General features: G+C 47.0%; 1 protein-coding gene across 3 annotated transcripts in view; it reads left to right on the top strand.

Annotated features, from left to right (window-relative positions):
- KRCC1 (lysine rich coiled-coil 1) overlaps nucleotides 1-15624 on the top strand; it is a 33531-nt gene extending 17907 nt beyond the window's left edge. Inside the window, exons 2-7 of one of the 3 annotated variants that reach the window (XM_027860463.1) lie at nucleotides 2754-2860; nucleotides 4179-4286; nucleotides 4369-4543; nucleotides 6654-6935; nucleotides 11732-11831; nucleotides 14134-15624. In XM_027860463.1, the coding sequence (XP_027716264.1) occupies nucleotides 2754-2860; nucleotides 4179-4286; nucleotides 4369-4543; nucleotides 6654-6935; nucleotides 11732-11831; nucleotides 14134-14908 (1547 nt within the window). In that variant the 3' untranslated portion in view covers nucleotides 14909-15624. Of the gene's footprint in view, nucleotides 1-2753; nucleotides 2861-4178; nucleotides 4287-4368; nucleotides 4544-6653; nucleotides 6936-11731; nucleotides 11832-14133 lie in introns of those variants that run through there. The other 2 variants (XM_027860464.1, XM_027860466.1) reach the window with 2 other exon arrangements.
- The last annotated feature ends 327 nt before the right edge of the window (nucleotides 15625-15951 follow it).

The following is a 15951-nucleotide window of genomic DNA, read 5'->3' as shown; positions in this document are numbered from 1 at the left end:
ATGTGGGGGAGGAGGGTTGTCAAGGATGGCTCTGCCAGCCAGAGATGATGACTGTACATTTTACAGAGAGAGGAAAGCCCCTAAAGGGAACTGCCTTTGGCTGGGGGAAGATGAGGCAGCATGGTGTAATAGAGAGCACGCTGGGTTGGGACTGTGTTTTCTGGGATAATTCACTTACCTCCAGGCTTCAGCCTTCTCACCTGTAAAAACGTGATTTGTAGTTATTTGGGGTTCATAGACCTCTCATGAGGTGAGAAAACAGGCTGGCAAGGATAAGTGACGTGCCCGGTGTCACACGCTGCTAAAGGCAGGATCCAAGCCTGGGAACCAGGTCCACAGCCAGCGCCCCTTCCCTCCCCAGCGCTGGCCCATTTGGTCCTGCCCAGTCCGTTGGCTGATGACTACTTAGCATTCAGTCCTAGTTTCTCTCAAGCCTCTCAAAAGCTGATTCTTTCCTTTGGATTTCCATGAACATGTTTCTAAATATTTACTTCTGCAGTAAGTGTTGAGAGTCACCAGGGGGAGGTATTTACCTCTTTTAGATAGAGAGTTTTCAATGAACTTTGAAGTCTGTGCCCTCCAGGGCAAATCAAGTTTCACTTCTTCACCTGACACTGGAGAAGATCTGAAATAGGAGTTACCATTCTGGCCTGCCTTTCAGTTGGCTGTCTGCAGAGACAGTGATAGGATCATTCCTAGAATAGCAGAGGTGGAAGATAATTAGAGATTGTCCCATCAAACCCCACCTTTTTAAGGTGTGGAAGCCCAGAGATGCACAGTGATGACTTGTCCATGGTGACACAGAGGTATTGGTGTAGCAGGGCCTAGAACCCAGGTCTCCTGACTCCTGATTGGGTGCTCCTTCCTCATATGTTTTTAGAGGGCTGTTCAAAGTAAATCAAAGGTGCCACTATAGCACCAGGAAAGAATCAGAACAGCTTATTAAATGATTTCTAATATAGCTCTGATAGGTATAGTATGCTGGACTCAAACTTTGGGGATTTATCAAGTGAACCTCTCCTCCACTGAGTGATGCTGTAAAACATAGCTTGTGTGAACATGTCCTAAAAGCATTCCCTGTGCTTGGAGGGCCTTCCCCCACACGTCTTTCCCCCCAGCTTCTCCAGGCTACTTCTTACTGCTCCTTCAAGACCAGGTCCAAATGCTGTCTGCTCCATGGAGCCTCCCTGGATCCCCCTTCCAGAAGTAATCTCCTCGTCTTCTAAACTCTCAGAGCATTTTTCTTGCTTCACCTTCTACCTTACATTACAGGGATTGGTTACACATCTCACCTTCCTATTAGGCTACAAGTTCCTTGAGATTACAGGCCATATCTTATTCTCTGTATTCCCAATAACACCTCGTACAAGGCCTTGCACATAGTGAGTGGGCAGTAAGTATTTGTCAAATAGCAATAGAATCATCATCAATTTAGAGCTAAGGGGACCTCGGACGCCACCTGGTCTGAACTACTCATTGTACAGATAAAGAAACTGAGGCACAGGGAAGATAAGGGACTTGCCCACAGTTGCACAGATAGTAAGTGGCAAAGCCAGGCTCCAAACCCAGCATCATTTCTCCTACCCCCCACACCAAAGTATTTATAGTATGTTACAGAAGACTTTGAGTAATTTATATCTCAGACTTGTGCTGGCAAATTCTCACAAGATAGATTTTAGCTATTAGAGCTAAGAGTGGGAATGTAGATGCCAAAGATAAGTCCTCAGATTTTCATCTAGGTAAGTTATGACAATCCACAATGAGATATCTTTTTTTTTTTTTTTTTTTTTTTTTTGGTGAGGCAGCTGGGGTTAAGTGACTTGCCCAGAGTCACACAGCTAATGAGTGTTATGTGTCTGAGGTCGGATTTGAACTCAGGTCCTCCTGACTCCGGGGCAGTGCTCTATCCACTGTGCCACCTAGCTGCCAACACAGTGAGATATCTTGCAGTATAACTTGCACGTCTTAAAAATGAACTGTACTTTGTAGCTTTGATATTCATGTGGGAAAAATGGTTTGTGACATGGGGGTGGTATCATGTTTGTGCCAGCTACAGAGGATGTGTGCCCACCTTTCTTAAAGTAGGTTTGTGGTTCCTCGTGATTCTCAGGTAATGGGTGGTGGAGTACCTGGAACTCTGTGACTGCCTTAAAACATATTGTTTGCATTTAGTTTGGTCATCTGCCGGGAAACACAAACATTCACGCCCAGTTTTCTGAGCCCAGGACAGAATTATTGCCTGAGAATACAAATCTTCAATTGTTCTTTGCTATTCAACTCCAATGTGCCAGTTTTCTTACGTGAGGGTAGAAGTAAAAGCACGGTCCACACTTGTATAGAGGGTACTAGTGGGCGTGAGGTGGGGTTTAGGGAGCCATGTGGATTAGGTAACAGAGCCAGCCTTTGTGATAACTTTTCAATACAGAGACCCAGAGGTCAGATCCATAACCTCCTGCCACCTATTAGTGTACCCATGGCTTTCCCTTGCCCTTTCTTTAGCAGTTTGCCTCCTGGTATTAAGAGATTTATAAAGTGTGCCAGTAGCCTTGTAAGCAGACAACAAAATCTACCTTTTTTTTTTTTTTTAAAGAAAAACCTTTGTGTAGCTTTGGTTTTGGGTTTGTTTGTTTGTTTGTTTTTGAGTTGAGTTGAGGGAGTCTGTAGCAGCTAGTAGGGAAAGAGAAGAAACCTCCCTGGTCTGTTCCCAGGATGCCCTGCTTTACTCCCCCCTCCCTTCCCTTTTGTGTTTATAGATACCATTCTGGATGAACATAAAAGGAATGAACTTTTTACAGACAACTTTTGTAAAGTTTGTGGTGCGATGCTACAGTTTGAATCCCAAAGGATTTCGCATTATGAGGTAAGCTGAAAACAAAGAGGAATTACGTCCTAAACTAGGTTGGGTTTTTTTTTTATTTCCATGGTATTTCAAGCCATCATATCCTTATGTCCCTGGAAAAAACAGAGGCAAGAAGTTAGGAACCTCAGGGGAAACTCTTAGCTTGATCATTGGATGGTAGACTCACAGACATGATCTGAGGCTTCTTAGGGTGAGGCCACCAAACATAAGAGAAGTTAAAGTGGAGTGCCCGATTTAGGGCTCTGACTTTACACTCAGACAGAGAGGGAAGGAACCAGTTCAACCCATTCACCTTATAGATGAGGAAACTGAGTTCCACAAAGGTCACGTGTCTTGCCCAGAACCATGGCATGGCCAGCCAGGGAGTGACAGCGATGAAACTCCAACTCTAGTTATTCCTATTTCATGATGATCTCAAGTCATTACCCTGTTTACAAACATGTTTGTGAAGAGGTATATGGAGCCAGCAAGGGAGACCAGCACCCTGGCGAGGTCCACATCACGTAACCCAGAGCATGTGCTGGCTGCCTTCCATTTCTGCCAGGTGGGATCCTGTGCCCCGCTTTTGGTGGACGGAAAACGCTACTGCATGCTCTACAAAAGCATGTAGCGTCTGCTTCATTCAGCTGTATTTAGGCCAAAGGTTAGCTTAGGCCAGTTTCGTTGTTGTTGTTATTGAAGATGTTTTGGTTTTGGGTATTCAGACCATGTCCCAACCTCTGTGCTAAGGGCTGGGATTACAAGTACAAGCAGAAAGACAGATGGTCCCTGCCCTCAAAGAACTTCCATTCAGATGGAGGAAGACCACATGTAAAAGGGAACTAAAAAGAAGGGGAGTAAGGGAATGGGAGAGAAAGTCGCCTGGAGAGGAATGAGGCCTTGGCCAGCCAGGGTATCCCCTTCATTGGAGGCCAAGGAGCCAGCCAGCCAGAGGGAAGGGCCACCAGGTAGAGGGACTGTCCGGGGCTGGAGTGAGGCTCCAAGAGGAGTGGAATGTCACTGAGTTACAGAGAAACAATGCCAGATTTTCCACTGGCTTGAAAACAAGTCCCAAATCCAACCCTGAGAAACGTTTCCGTGTTGGGTTGTGGGGTACTGTGCCGTTACGGTTGTTCTTGTCGGTTCCGTTTGGACGAGCTGGTCATCGAGAACCGCTAGCTTCTGAACTGGGTGCGGGGGCTTTGTTTAATGAAGAGGTGGAGACTGGAAAGCCAGCGAGAGGCTCCCGGCCAGCTCTGCCCTGCTCCTGAGCCCTGCCCCGGTCAAGGCCCCGGGCAGGTTTTGCTTTTTCACTGAGTTCTGTCATCTCTTTTCCCAGGGCAAGAAGCACGCTCAAAAGGTTAGACTTTATTTCCAAATTCATGGGGAACAAAGTGAAGCCCAGGGCACTGATACAAGAGGGCAGCTGGACTTTGTGAGCGGGCAGGTGAGTGCCCACGATGCTGTTGTGATGTTAAACAGGCCCCAAGTCGTTGAATCTTTGTAATTGAGACTGCGCTTGGTTTCAGACGTGTGGGAGTGGAGTGGTGGACAGAAACAAGTGTTGTGATCTCTGCAGCATGGTTTTTAGTTCCCCAGTTGTTGCTCAGTCTCACTATTTGGGGAAAGTTCATGCCAAAAAGTTGAAGCACTTAATGGGAGAACATGCTCAGACGTCTCCACCAAGCTCTCAGCCAGACAAGGGTAAGGTTCCATTCACCTCTTTATCTTCCGTACTCCCTGTGCTCTCGAACTGTCATTTTCCAAAGTCCATCCTCCATCTTTGGTTCTGAAGCGTCCCCGTGGGGAAGTATCTTTTTGAAACGACTCATTGCTCCACTCCTAATTCTTTTTTTTTTTTTTTTTGGCTAGACAATGGGGTTAAGTGACTTGCCCAGGGTCACACAGCTAATAAGCGTTATGTGTCTGAGGCCAGATTTGAACTCAGGTCCTCCTGACTCTAGGGTAGTGCTCTATCCACTGCACCACCTAGCTGCCCCACTCCTAATTCTTTACTTTCATTCTGTGTCCCTAACGTTGAACTTGGAGAGCATGACTGCCCATTAGACTTGACCTCCCTTTTCATCCTAGGCCTCTTATTTGAATAAAGCCAAATAAAAACGGGTGAACTAGCTCTGCTCCGCCTGGCTGCTTGCAACAACAAGCTGCCTGGGGCAGCTAGGTGGCGCAGTGGGGGGCAGCTAGGTGGCGCAGTGGATAGAGCATCAGCCCTGGATTCAAGAGCACCTGAGTTCAAATCTGGCCTCAGACACATAACACTTACTAGCTGTGTGAACCTGGGCAAGTCACTTAACCCCATTGCCTAGCCAAAAAAAGAAAAACAAAAAACAAAAAACAAGCTGCCTACCTCCTGCCATGCTCCTTTTCTCCGTGCTTCTAATTTAAACAGCAGATCAAAATTAAATCATAAAGTATTACCCAGCTGACTATCAATCTCTCCCCTTCTCTGTTGTTAATCTCAGTTCTTTTCCTTTTCTCCACCTTCCTTTGCTTCATACAATACTCAACCAGTATCCTTACTACAAAATAGTATGGCCATAGCATAGCCTGGGTAGATTTCCTTCTATCCAGCTAACAGAGAGCTCCCCATCTCCCTGTAAAGATCCAGAAGAGGCATGTCATTATGAACAATGCTTATTAAGGGCTTCATAGTCTAGTTGGGGAGACAGAACATGTGAAATATATCGTGAGAACCTGCCCAAGAGAACCCAAGAGAAAATGGGAACATTTATTCTAAAAGTGGGTGGAAATCTGGAAACCCATCCAGACCTGGGAAATCCAGCCCAGGTTTTGAAATGGAGCAGAATCAGAGACTTGTGTCCTGTTATAAAGATAGCAAGTAATCCACCACTCTCTTTCTGATTGCCTTTCTTTGGAGGAAGGGAATTCATTTCCCAGTATGAACTGTTCACCAATGTAGCATACTCCATTTTTGCCAAGGCATTATTGTACCAATATCACATGCTGAAACCAGTGCCATGAAAAGCTTTGTATACCATCAGCATGATGTCAGAGTACCAAATATTTATAACAGTCTTCCAAAATATATATTTTAGGTTGTACAAAATTCATGATTAATTTTAGCATGTGTATTATGCTTAAAATGGATTTTTCATTAGGGTCAGTTTTAGCAATCATGAGATAGCAGACCAGTTCTCTTAGAGTGTATTGCAAGCCAGCCCAAAGAGGAACAGAAGTATAATCTCCCATAAGAATTAGGATGCCCTAACCTCAGTCCTCTAGGCTGAATGAGCCAACCTCAGTGGAGTAGGTGAAAAGAACTTTGAAATAACATGGGGCTGGGAATACATAGTTTGAGTGGTATTAAAAAATTGCTTGGCTTTCACCCCCAAGTAAACAGAGAACCAGCCATGATTGAATTAGTGACATAATGTGTTCTTCCAGATAGACTCTGATTCCTTGGCCATCCAGAGTAAGCCAAGAAGAAACTGTCACAGTGGTCAGCTTACCATGCTGAGCTTAGCTTTCTCTAATTTTTTTGTATACCAAGATTTTGGAAGCCTTTCTGTACAGAAAAACGTGGCGACCAGGTTTGGATTCCAACGTGCACACATGTGGGTAAACATGCACATTTACTCTGATCTTACTAATCCCACTCAGTGGCTTTGAGTGGACATACTGAGGATAGCAGATTTTTGAAGAGTTCCCTTGATATAGAAATGTTTTGAATGTTTTAAACACGTTACATGAACAAACGTTCTGTTAAAATTCTGTTTTATCCTATTTTCTGTAGCTGTGTCTAGACATTAGAAGGCTGTCCTTCTCTCATCAGGTCTTCCCGTTGCTAGCTGTGCCGGGCCAGAGCCACAGCAGCCCGCATGTGACCGAGATGCCCCAGAAGCGGCGATGGAAGAAACCCCCATGTCCTGTGGCGGCCCCACTTTGGATCTGAACTATGCAGACAGATACTGCGAGCTGTGCTGTGCCTCCTTTAACAGCCCGCTCATGGCCCAGCAGCACTACCTGGGCAAGAAGCACAAGAGAAACGAGGCCCGGAAGAAGATCCTGGAAGAGATCGGGCAGAAGACCCTCCCCGCCCAGTCCACGAGCAGTGGTGAGTAGGAGGGTTACCCCGGAGGTATCCGGTAGCAAACGTCTGCAGATGCATGTGCCCTGCTGCTCATCTGCAGGAGAAGCCCATGTAGTCTAGGAACGATGACGTAGTGCATTGGAAAAAGCATTAGATTTGGAGCCAGAGGTCCTGGGTTCAAATTTAGCTTCTATGGCACCTGGGGCAAGGCATTTAATTTCTCTGGGACTTGAGTATCCTCACTTGTAGAATGAGAGGGTTGGAGACTTTTAAGGCGCCTCTCAACTCTAAATTCCTGACCCTTATGTAGAAAGCCCCTACTTTGTACCCACCACTATGTTGGTGTTTCAGGGACACCAAGCAGATGCAGCTTCTTCTGCCCTCAGGAAACTATCGACTGAGTACATCGACCAGATTTACCCAAAAGGACAGTGTGGGACAGATGATCAGGTGCCAGGTTGTCCCAGACAGGGATCCAGAGAAGCGAACAATCTTTATAAGGGGCTGCAGGCAGGAAGGATTGACTTCATGGAGGATGTGAACTCTTGGGAGAGGCCCGGTAGGACAGTCAGACATCTCAGGCGCTGGGGACATTATGAGCAAAGGTACTGAGGCAAGAACGAGCTTAGAACATGCCAGGGATGTCAAGGAGACACTTGGTCAGTTTTCTCACAACCTGCTCTTTTATTCACTCTGCTTTGTCCTTCCCACTTATGCATTGTATCTTCCCTTCCGTATTCTTGTCACCCACCTTCTCCCCCCCCCATTCACTCAACCAAAATGGATTTGTTGAATAGCTCTTGTCTTCAGGGAAGTTGGTTTAGCTAAACCCTAAAGGCGTAGTAGGGTTTTGTGAGCTAACGTAGAATTTTGGAGATATCTCCAAAGTTGAGAGTTTTAAGGAAATTCATTGGCTGTGTAGTCCAACCCATACCTGAAAAAGAGTCCTCACTGCAGTGTACCCTACAAATGCTCAGAAGATTCCTGCTTGAAGACCTCCAATAAAGAGGGCCCAGGCCTCATGGAGGCAGCTTATCCCACCCATGGGATTGTTAGGAAAGTCTTCCTCATATCAACCCTAAATTGTCTTCTTTGCAGTTTCCCCCTGTTGTTTCTAGAGCCAACTGGGCAAATTTCATCTACCTTTCACATGATGGTCTTTCAGACAGTTTTCTCTAAGCTAAATATCCCCAGTTTCTTCAGCCTCTCCTCATTTGATATGAGCTCAAGACCCTTCACCATCCCCCTTGTCCCCTCTTTGTTCTCTGCAGCTTATCTGTATCTTTCCTAATCCATAGCCCCAGAACCAAGCACAGTACAACAGGTATGGTCTGACTGGGTAGATACAGTGGGATGATCACCCCCTTCATCCTTAAAGCTCTGCCTCTCTTTTGCGGCCTAAGACCACCTTAGCTTTGGGGGCTGTCATACAGCGTGCTGGATTCATCTTGGATTTGCTATATACAAAAACCCCCAGATCTTTCTCACACAAACTACTAACTCTTCCTCCTCCGTTTTATACTTGGGCATTGATTTTTTTCTACCCAAGCGTATGAGTTTCCCTTTATCTGTATTCAGTTTCATCTTAGGAGATTCTGCCCAATGGTCTGTCCTCACTGTCATCCATTATGTTTGTCATCCCTCCCAACTTTGTGTCATCTGCAGATTTAATGAGCGTACCATTTATGCTTTTATCCATGTCACTGATAAAAATGTTGAAGAGCACAGATCCCTAGGGCACTTCACCAAAGACCTCCTGCTACATGATCACTAAACCACTAGCATCTCTGACCATTCATCCAGTAATTGAACTAAGCCACATGTCTCCCAGGAATTGAAGCTCACTGGCGTTTGGTTGCAGACTCTATTCTCTTACCTTTTTTAAAAAAAAAGGAAATATTTGCCAGTCTCCAGTCCCTTGGCATCCCTCCCCATTCTCCATGATCAAGACTGGCTTGACAACCACATTCTCGAGTTCTTTCAGTTCCAGAAATGTGGTTCATCTGGACCTGGTGTTCAAGTTCATCCAGGACAGTCAAGTGCTCTCTTACTATCACGTTACTGAGCTTGGGTATTAATTCTCTATTTGCCATTTGTGTACAAAACTTTTCTGTCCAAAGACGAAGACATCAAGCGTGCCTCCTTTAGAAAGGCCCTGCTAGGAGATCTCTCGAGTTACCAGCCCTGAGACGCTTTGGAATGAACAACTCCAAGTTTTGTGAGACAGGTTTGTGCTGATGAATTGACGCCCCATCGGGGAAGGAGCTTTTGGGAGCCTTGGCCAGATCTCAGAGCAGAAGGTGTCACTTCCTCAGAACCCAGAGACCTCGTGAGAACAAAGATGGAAGATGTGTTTGCTAATATACTCCCTTCAGACCTGTCAGACCTTCACTGTGCCAGACCATGCCTGCCTTTCCTCTCTCCTCATCGGTCAGTGAACACTTCTGTCTTCACTTCTCCCGCTGTCCATCGCTCTCTTTTCCCTTTTTTCTTTCTTCTCCATCTGTCTTCTTGAAGTGGCCATCACAGAGAAATTAAATGTGCAGAATGTGTTTGTGTTTTTTGTTGTGTTTAGTCTCACCTGCGCTCTTTTCTCTTAGCTCCAGCTCCTTCCTTACATTTCCTCTTTAATGCCCTGCTGTCATCACAAATTCAGCATTAACTGAATTCGTTTTCTTTCCCAAACCTCCCACTCTGTGGGTGGGGCCACCATTGTTGTATTCACTCAGGCCAGAAACTTTATTATTTTTTTTTTTTTGGCTAGGCGGTGGGGTTAAGTGACTTGCCCAGGGTCATAAAGCTAGTAAGTGTTATGTGTCTGAAGTCGGATTTGAACTTGTGCCCTCCTGAGTCCAGGGCTGGTGCTGTATCCACTGCGCCACCTAGCTGCCCCTGGCTAGGAGCAGGAACATGCAGTCGCCTGACCTGGTTAATAGTTCCTGGGGGAGGCAAAGAAATCCTGCCTTTCCACAGCCCACCCCATCCCACCCCCAACCTGTGGCTCTCTCAGGAACCATCCTCCCAAAACATGGCAGAAGGAGAAAGTCGGAAAGAAGGCGTGAGGTGTATCAGTTTGCTTTTATGGGCCATTGTAAAGACGATGGTTCTGCCTCAACAGTGCTTCCTGCCAACAGTCCAAGGCAATTATTTCATCTTGGGACAGTTCTGCCCCTTGGCGCCTCTTGGCACCCAAGATTGGGTCTGGAGTCCAGCCTCTAAGAGGGAGTTGGTGGCGCATTGGATGTAATGCTAACCAAAGCACGGGGCTGGAGTCAGGAAGACCTGAGTTCCAAGTCACTTCACCTCTGTCTGCCTCAATTTCCTCAACTACAAAATGAGGGTAATAACAGTACCCATCTCCCAAGGCTGTTGGTAGTATCAAAGGAGATGGTGTTTGTAAAGTGCTTAGTACAGTGCCTGGCGCTTAGTAGGAACTTCATAAATGCTTGAGTCCTCTTCCCTGTCTTTCCCTCTCCGCCCCCACTAGGAAGCTGCTTCAACCAAATAATTCATCTTGGGGCAACTCCCAGTCACTGAGACTCCATCCTCTTGACGAGGTCGGCGGGCATGGCTCATCAGCTTCATCGTCTCTTGATGAACTCTCTTACAAGTTACTATTTCAATATGTGGCTGGTTGATTAGGGTCACACTTTAGGTTCTGGCTGGGCTCCCCCTCCTCCATTTAAAAGAAGATTTTGCCCCTTGGGAGTCAACAAATATAATTAAACAGTTCCTGTGTTCCTGAGTAATCTTGTTAAAACCCACTGGAGGGCTGTAATGCTTTGAGGACCTTAGGGACCCTCGTTGTACAAATGAGGGAGCTGGGGCCATGAGGGTAAGCAGCTATCCAAGTTCCAGCTGGCTGATGGCAGCTGTGAGCAGACCCCAGGCCTCTGGACTGTCCAGCCTGCTTCCACTACAGCGTGGGCCATCATAGAGGGCTGATGTGAGAGCCTGTTAACTGGAGGGATGAGCGCACTATTTGGGACTTTGGGTATGAAAGTCTTGCGGGGGAGGGGCCACAGGATTCAGGATTCAGTCCCCTTGTCTTGATTGAGTACTTGGACTTAAAGTTCTGCCTGCCAGAAAGAACTGACGAAAGACGGGGATCCAAGGACCCATGAATTTATAACAGTTATGCATTATGTATTTTTTAAACTTTTTTGGGAATGTTTCAGGTTCTGGTTTGGTAGGGGGTGGAGCTGGGAAATAAAGCATGAGGGAAAAGGGACAAGCTAAAAAGACCATCATATTAGGTAGAGAGAAAATAGAAGAAGGAGGAGGTGCCAGCTTAGAGGAAAAGGCAGCAGAAGTCAGGGGTCTCGTTAGATTCCAGGCTGTTCTGCGGTCTGAGCTGGCCGTGGCAGAGCAGGGAGGTGGAGCAGCTGATAGACCCCCTTCCCTGCCGGAGCCAGTGCTCAGCCTAGGATTCCTTTCTTAGTCTCATCATCACCATCATCTTTATCTTCTTCATCATCTTTGGGGCATCCCTAAGAGACTGAAAGCAGGTTGTCTTGTCCTGAGCTCGGGGATGTCCAGGAGGCGATCTCGAGCTCAGCCACGTCCATTGCCCACAAGCTGTGCCTGAGAGGATGATGATCTTACTGGATTCAGCTGAGGGCTTGGGAAAGGAGAGCAAGAGAGCATCATAGAAGGGGGAAACAGGCTGAGAGCTGTTGAGGGCAGAGCTGGCCTATCCGTGGGAGCGACTTTAGGCAGCCTGGCTCATGGTAGTGGTCCCTCATCATGGGATCAAATAAGTGGGGTTTTTTTTGACGTCTCTGCATACTGACATTAACCTGAATTCTGTGTTCTTTCAGCACTTGGTGTGGGTAACTACATCTGTCCCATTTGTAGTATCACCCTTACATCTATAGAAATGTACCAGTCCCACATGCAAGGAAATAAACATCAGATTAAGTAAGTAATTCTGTGACGATGCCCCTGTGACCCGGGTGACTGGAGCCTCTGTGCATTGGTGTGTGCCCGCAAATGCTCCTTCTGCACGAGCAGACCCCAGACACCTGAGGCTCTTCATCCTGGCTTCCCTGCATCCCAGTGGCCTCTAGAAAGATGCTTCCAGAACATCTCAGGCTGGGCCGGAAGGCCGGCTGCCAACTGCAGCCGCTCACCAGCTCAGCCAGGCTGGGCCACGGGGCTGGGGCTGGTCGCCTGACTTGGGCCGGGGCCTTCTTTTTGTTCAGGGGAGTCAGCACCAGGAGGGTTTGGGTATTGCAGTGGTGGTGGTTAAATCAAAATACAGTATTTCTGTTTTCATTTTTTTTTAATTAGGAAATTTGTCTTTTCTGATTTTTTTTAAATTTGGGAGCTAAATTTTTTGGCAGGCTGCCTTGGTCTTGTCCGCAGTTCCTGTGTCTCTTTTGGAGGCCTCAGAATGAGTCATCTCCACTCAGGAATGCTCAGTGGCTCTGGAGCGCTTCGACAGGCCAGTCCCTCAGGCTGGCTGTGCTGGGAGCTTCTGCTGCCTTCCTGTGGGCATTAAGATCCTTGACCTCTCAGGGTGAATCTACATTCCTTCCCTCTTTGTGCTGTGCCCTCATTCAGATTTCTTATGAAACTTGTCAGTTCCACAGCCCCTTTCCTTGGCCTTGTCACCGTGCGGTCCCAGCCCTCTGACAGAGTAAGAACAAGGCTGAGAAGGCTGCTGAGTACTTTGGGTTTCACCTGGTTCACAGAAGGTGAAACAAATTAAAACCCTTACAAGGAGATCTAGAATATCTTTCCATCCCACCTCAAGTCGTGTATGGAGGGACATTTTTTTACCTACCCTCCAGATGTTTGTTATTTCAGCCAGTGTATGGGTGTGCTTTAATTGAGCTACACAGTCAGCTCCTATTGGTAAGGTGATCCAAAGCTGATTGACTCAGAATCCAAAAAGATCTCAACACTGGAATGGTGAACAGAAACTGCACAAGGGGAGAGGGGAGATACAGCCAGGCATTTTGTAGGAAAAAGCCCCGGGGGGGCTTGGTGGCCCACAAGCTCAGTGTGAGGGGTATGGTGTGGTATGTTGTGGTATAGCTTGGCATCCCAGGAGGGAAGGCGGCCTTGAGCCTCATCCTGAGAAAGACAGCCACAAAGGAGGGGGAGAGGTCCTTGCACTGGTCTTTGTCCTGGGCAGGTGTGTGATGTCTATCTCTGCGCACATTTTACAAACCTTGATGAGTACTGTTTTATCCAAAGAAAAATGACCTGTATCATAAGGGGACTTGAAATCACATAATAAGAAGAAAGTCAGGGAATTTAACCCTCAGAAGAAAAGACTTAGGGGGATCGTGATGCCATCTTCAGACATTTATAAGATTGTTGTTGACAGGGGCTAACACTCAGTCTGCTTGGCCCTCAGAGTGGGAACAGAGGAGGTGTACATCGCAGGGGGTACAGCAGAGGAAAAGGGGGCGGGGCTGCCTTTTGATGTAATGAGTTCCCTATCACTGGAGATGTTCAGGCAAAGGCAGATTTGTGGGAATGTTTTAGAGGAGGTGGGCACTTCAGATAACAGACAGGATGAGATGACCCCAAGTTCCTTTTCTGTAAGTACGCATGTTATTCTTATTTAACTTCGTAAACTAAAATTTTCAAAAACAAAATTCCTTGCGCTTCGCTCCACAGGATGTCCCCATAGGAATTTATAGGACCCTTTTCTCAGGTCTGTCTTCAGAGGCCCAAGAACCAAACCTTTGACAGTGATCTGAGCCCTCAGGACATGACTGAGGCTAGACCTCGCCATCTCCACCACCTTCTCCCTGTGGCCCAGAACATCCTGGCATCAGTTGTGTCTCCTAAGCAGAGATTGGGGAAGAGAGCCCAAAGTGGGCACTCTGGGGTCTGGGTCAAATTGATTTGTGAGTGACCTGGAGACACTGGGGGCATCTTCTGCAAGCGGGATCGGGCCTGTTTTCTGGATTTTATATCTCAGTTGAGGAACTCAGGCTTTAGAGCTGGGAGGGAACTTGAAGATCATCTAGCCGACCCTCTCTTTTTACAAATCAGGAAACTGAGGCTGAGGAAAGGGAAGTGATGTGCCCAGGGCCACAGGGTAACCAGCAAAGCTGGAATTCAAACCCAGGTCCTTTGTCTCCAAATCCAGCTGTGTCCCATTGGCTCCCACTGTTTCCTTGAGCCTAGTGAACTTTTGAAAGGACATGTTCTAAACAAAGCAACCCAATAACAAAACCTTTCTCCCTCTTCTTTCCCTCAGAGAATCTCTGGTTGTTAACCTGATGAAAAATTCGAAAAGAGCCTTTCACTCTTTCCAAGATGAGCTGGCTGAGTACATCCAGGTGCAGAAAGCTCGTGGGCTGGAGCCCAAGACTTACTTCAGGAAGATGGCGGAGGAGCACTTTGAGATGGGCCAGTACAAGGAGGAGCTTGCTGCCCAGCCCCACAGTGTCCTGGAGGCATTTGAGCGGAGACTCCCACCCGAGACTTTCCAGGCCTGCCAAGGAACGTGTGCCCTCACTCGAGCGGTTGAGAACACATTGCACCGTTGGTCACCAGGCCACAACAGCAGGTTCAGGCTGGAATCTCCTGGCCACTGCCAGCCCAACAAGGAAGAGTTCTCGGAAAAATTAGCGGCCCTGGGGCCCACGCAGCAGGAGGATGACTCGGGCCCATCCGGCGTCTCCTCTGACAACAGCACTGATTCCTGCCGAGCGAGCCGTAAGCCAAGAGTGACTCACCAGAGGAAGAAAAGAAATCCCAGGGAGGAGAGAGAAGACCGACCGAACGGGGAAAAGAAGAGGAAGAAAAACATGGAGGACAAAGACCCGGGCAAAGACCACAAGGCCATCCGAAGGAGGAAGGCAGAGGCAGATGCCAGCAGCGTAGGAAAGCCAAAGCATAGGAGAGAGAGGAGACACCAGGACGTAGCAGCCGACAAAGAAGACCGCAGACACCGGAAGGAGAAGCAGCAGCCCCTGCCCAGGCAGACAGAGGAGGAGATGTTGTGGGATGAGTCCATCCTGGGCTTCTGATGGGAGGCGCCTGAAGGTGTTCGGCCTGGTGTCCGGCACTTTAAAACGAGGAGAAGTAACTTCTCTTAACATTTTCTAAAAATGATTTTATGAAAATGCCTTGTTTTTTCCAGGTAATGCTGCTTCATTTTGTATGGAAGGCTACTTTTCTTCCCCAGGTGGCAATGATAGCTTTGAGTTATCCTTTATTTCAAATGACCTTTCTGAATTCCTTTCTTGCTTAGGTTTCTGTCAGTCTGGGTTAAGGTTTGGTGTTTTGTTTTCGCTTTGTTGTTTTTTAAGAGAATATATGGAGCAGTGTAGGATTATTTTTTCCCATGTTTAGACTTAATTTACAATGTGTTTTCCAGGTCTGAAAGTGTAAATGACGTAGGCTAAAGTCAGATAGACATAGTTCAAAATGTTCTCAAGTGAAGAATACTGATCAGAATTCAGCCGCATTCAGGAAGTGTTCATATTAAAAATATTCTAATTTTACATGCTGTTGTACATAAGTGATGTCTTCCCTTCACAATATAGTTGTACCCTTCCCCGAATGCTTTGGATTTAGTCCTTCGTTCCTCTGTTATTTGGCCGCAGCTGGTAAGGAGGAGGTTCCTGAGCAGGGAAGCGGAGGTTGATTCTTAAATCCCATATGGGGTGGCCAAAAACTGGGCAACGGTAAGAGGTTTCTGAATGTGCAGCAACCACAAATTAATTAAAACTCAAACACATGATGAATCTGAGGTGTTTCTGGCAGCACTTGCCCGCCCTGCATTGGACAACTTCATTGTAGCCTTGGTTCTGAACACAAAGCATGTGCACTTTTCACCGCACATGCCCTCAGGTCACACAACACCAGGGAATGCTGCTGAAGTGGGAAAAGGGGTTGCAAGTGGGAAAAGGGGTTGCAAGTGGGAAAAAGTTTAAGAAGCCCTGGATTAAACGACTCTTGCTTAATGAAATGCTTTCTACCTCAAGAAACATGAACAGGAAATTCTCCCACCCAAAATCACCATTCTTGCCACACAGATCATAGATCCAACTTCCAAGCACACGAAATG

The sequence above is a fragment of the Vombatus ursinus genome, unplaced genomic scaffold (genome assembly GCF_900497805.2).
Source record: "Vombatus ursinus unplaced genomic scaffold, bare-nosed wombat genome assembly UNPS02014181.1, whole genome shotgun sequence".
NCBI classification, from domain to species: domain Eukaryota; kingdom Metazoa; phylum Chordata; class Mammalia; order Diprotodontia; family Vombatidae; genus Vombatus; species Vombatus ursinus.
Note: the sequence above shows the minus strand (reverse complement) of the source record. Positions and strands in the feature narration are given on the sequence as shown.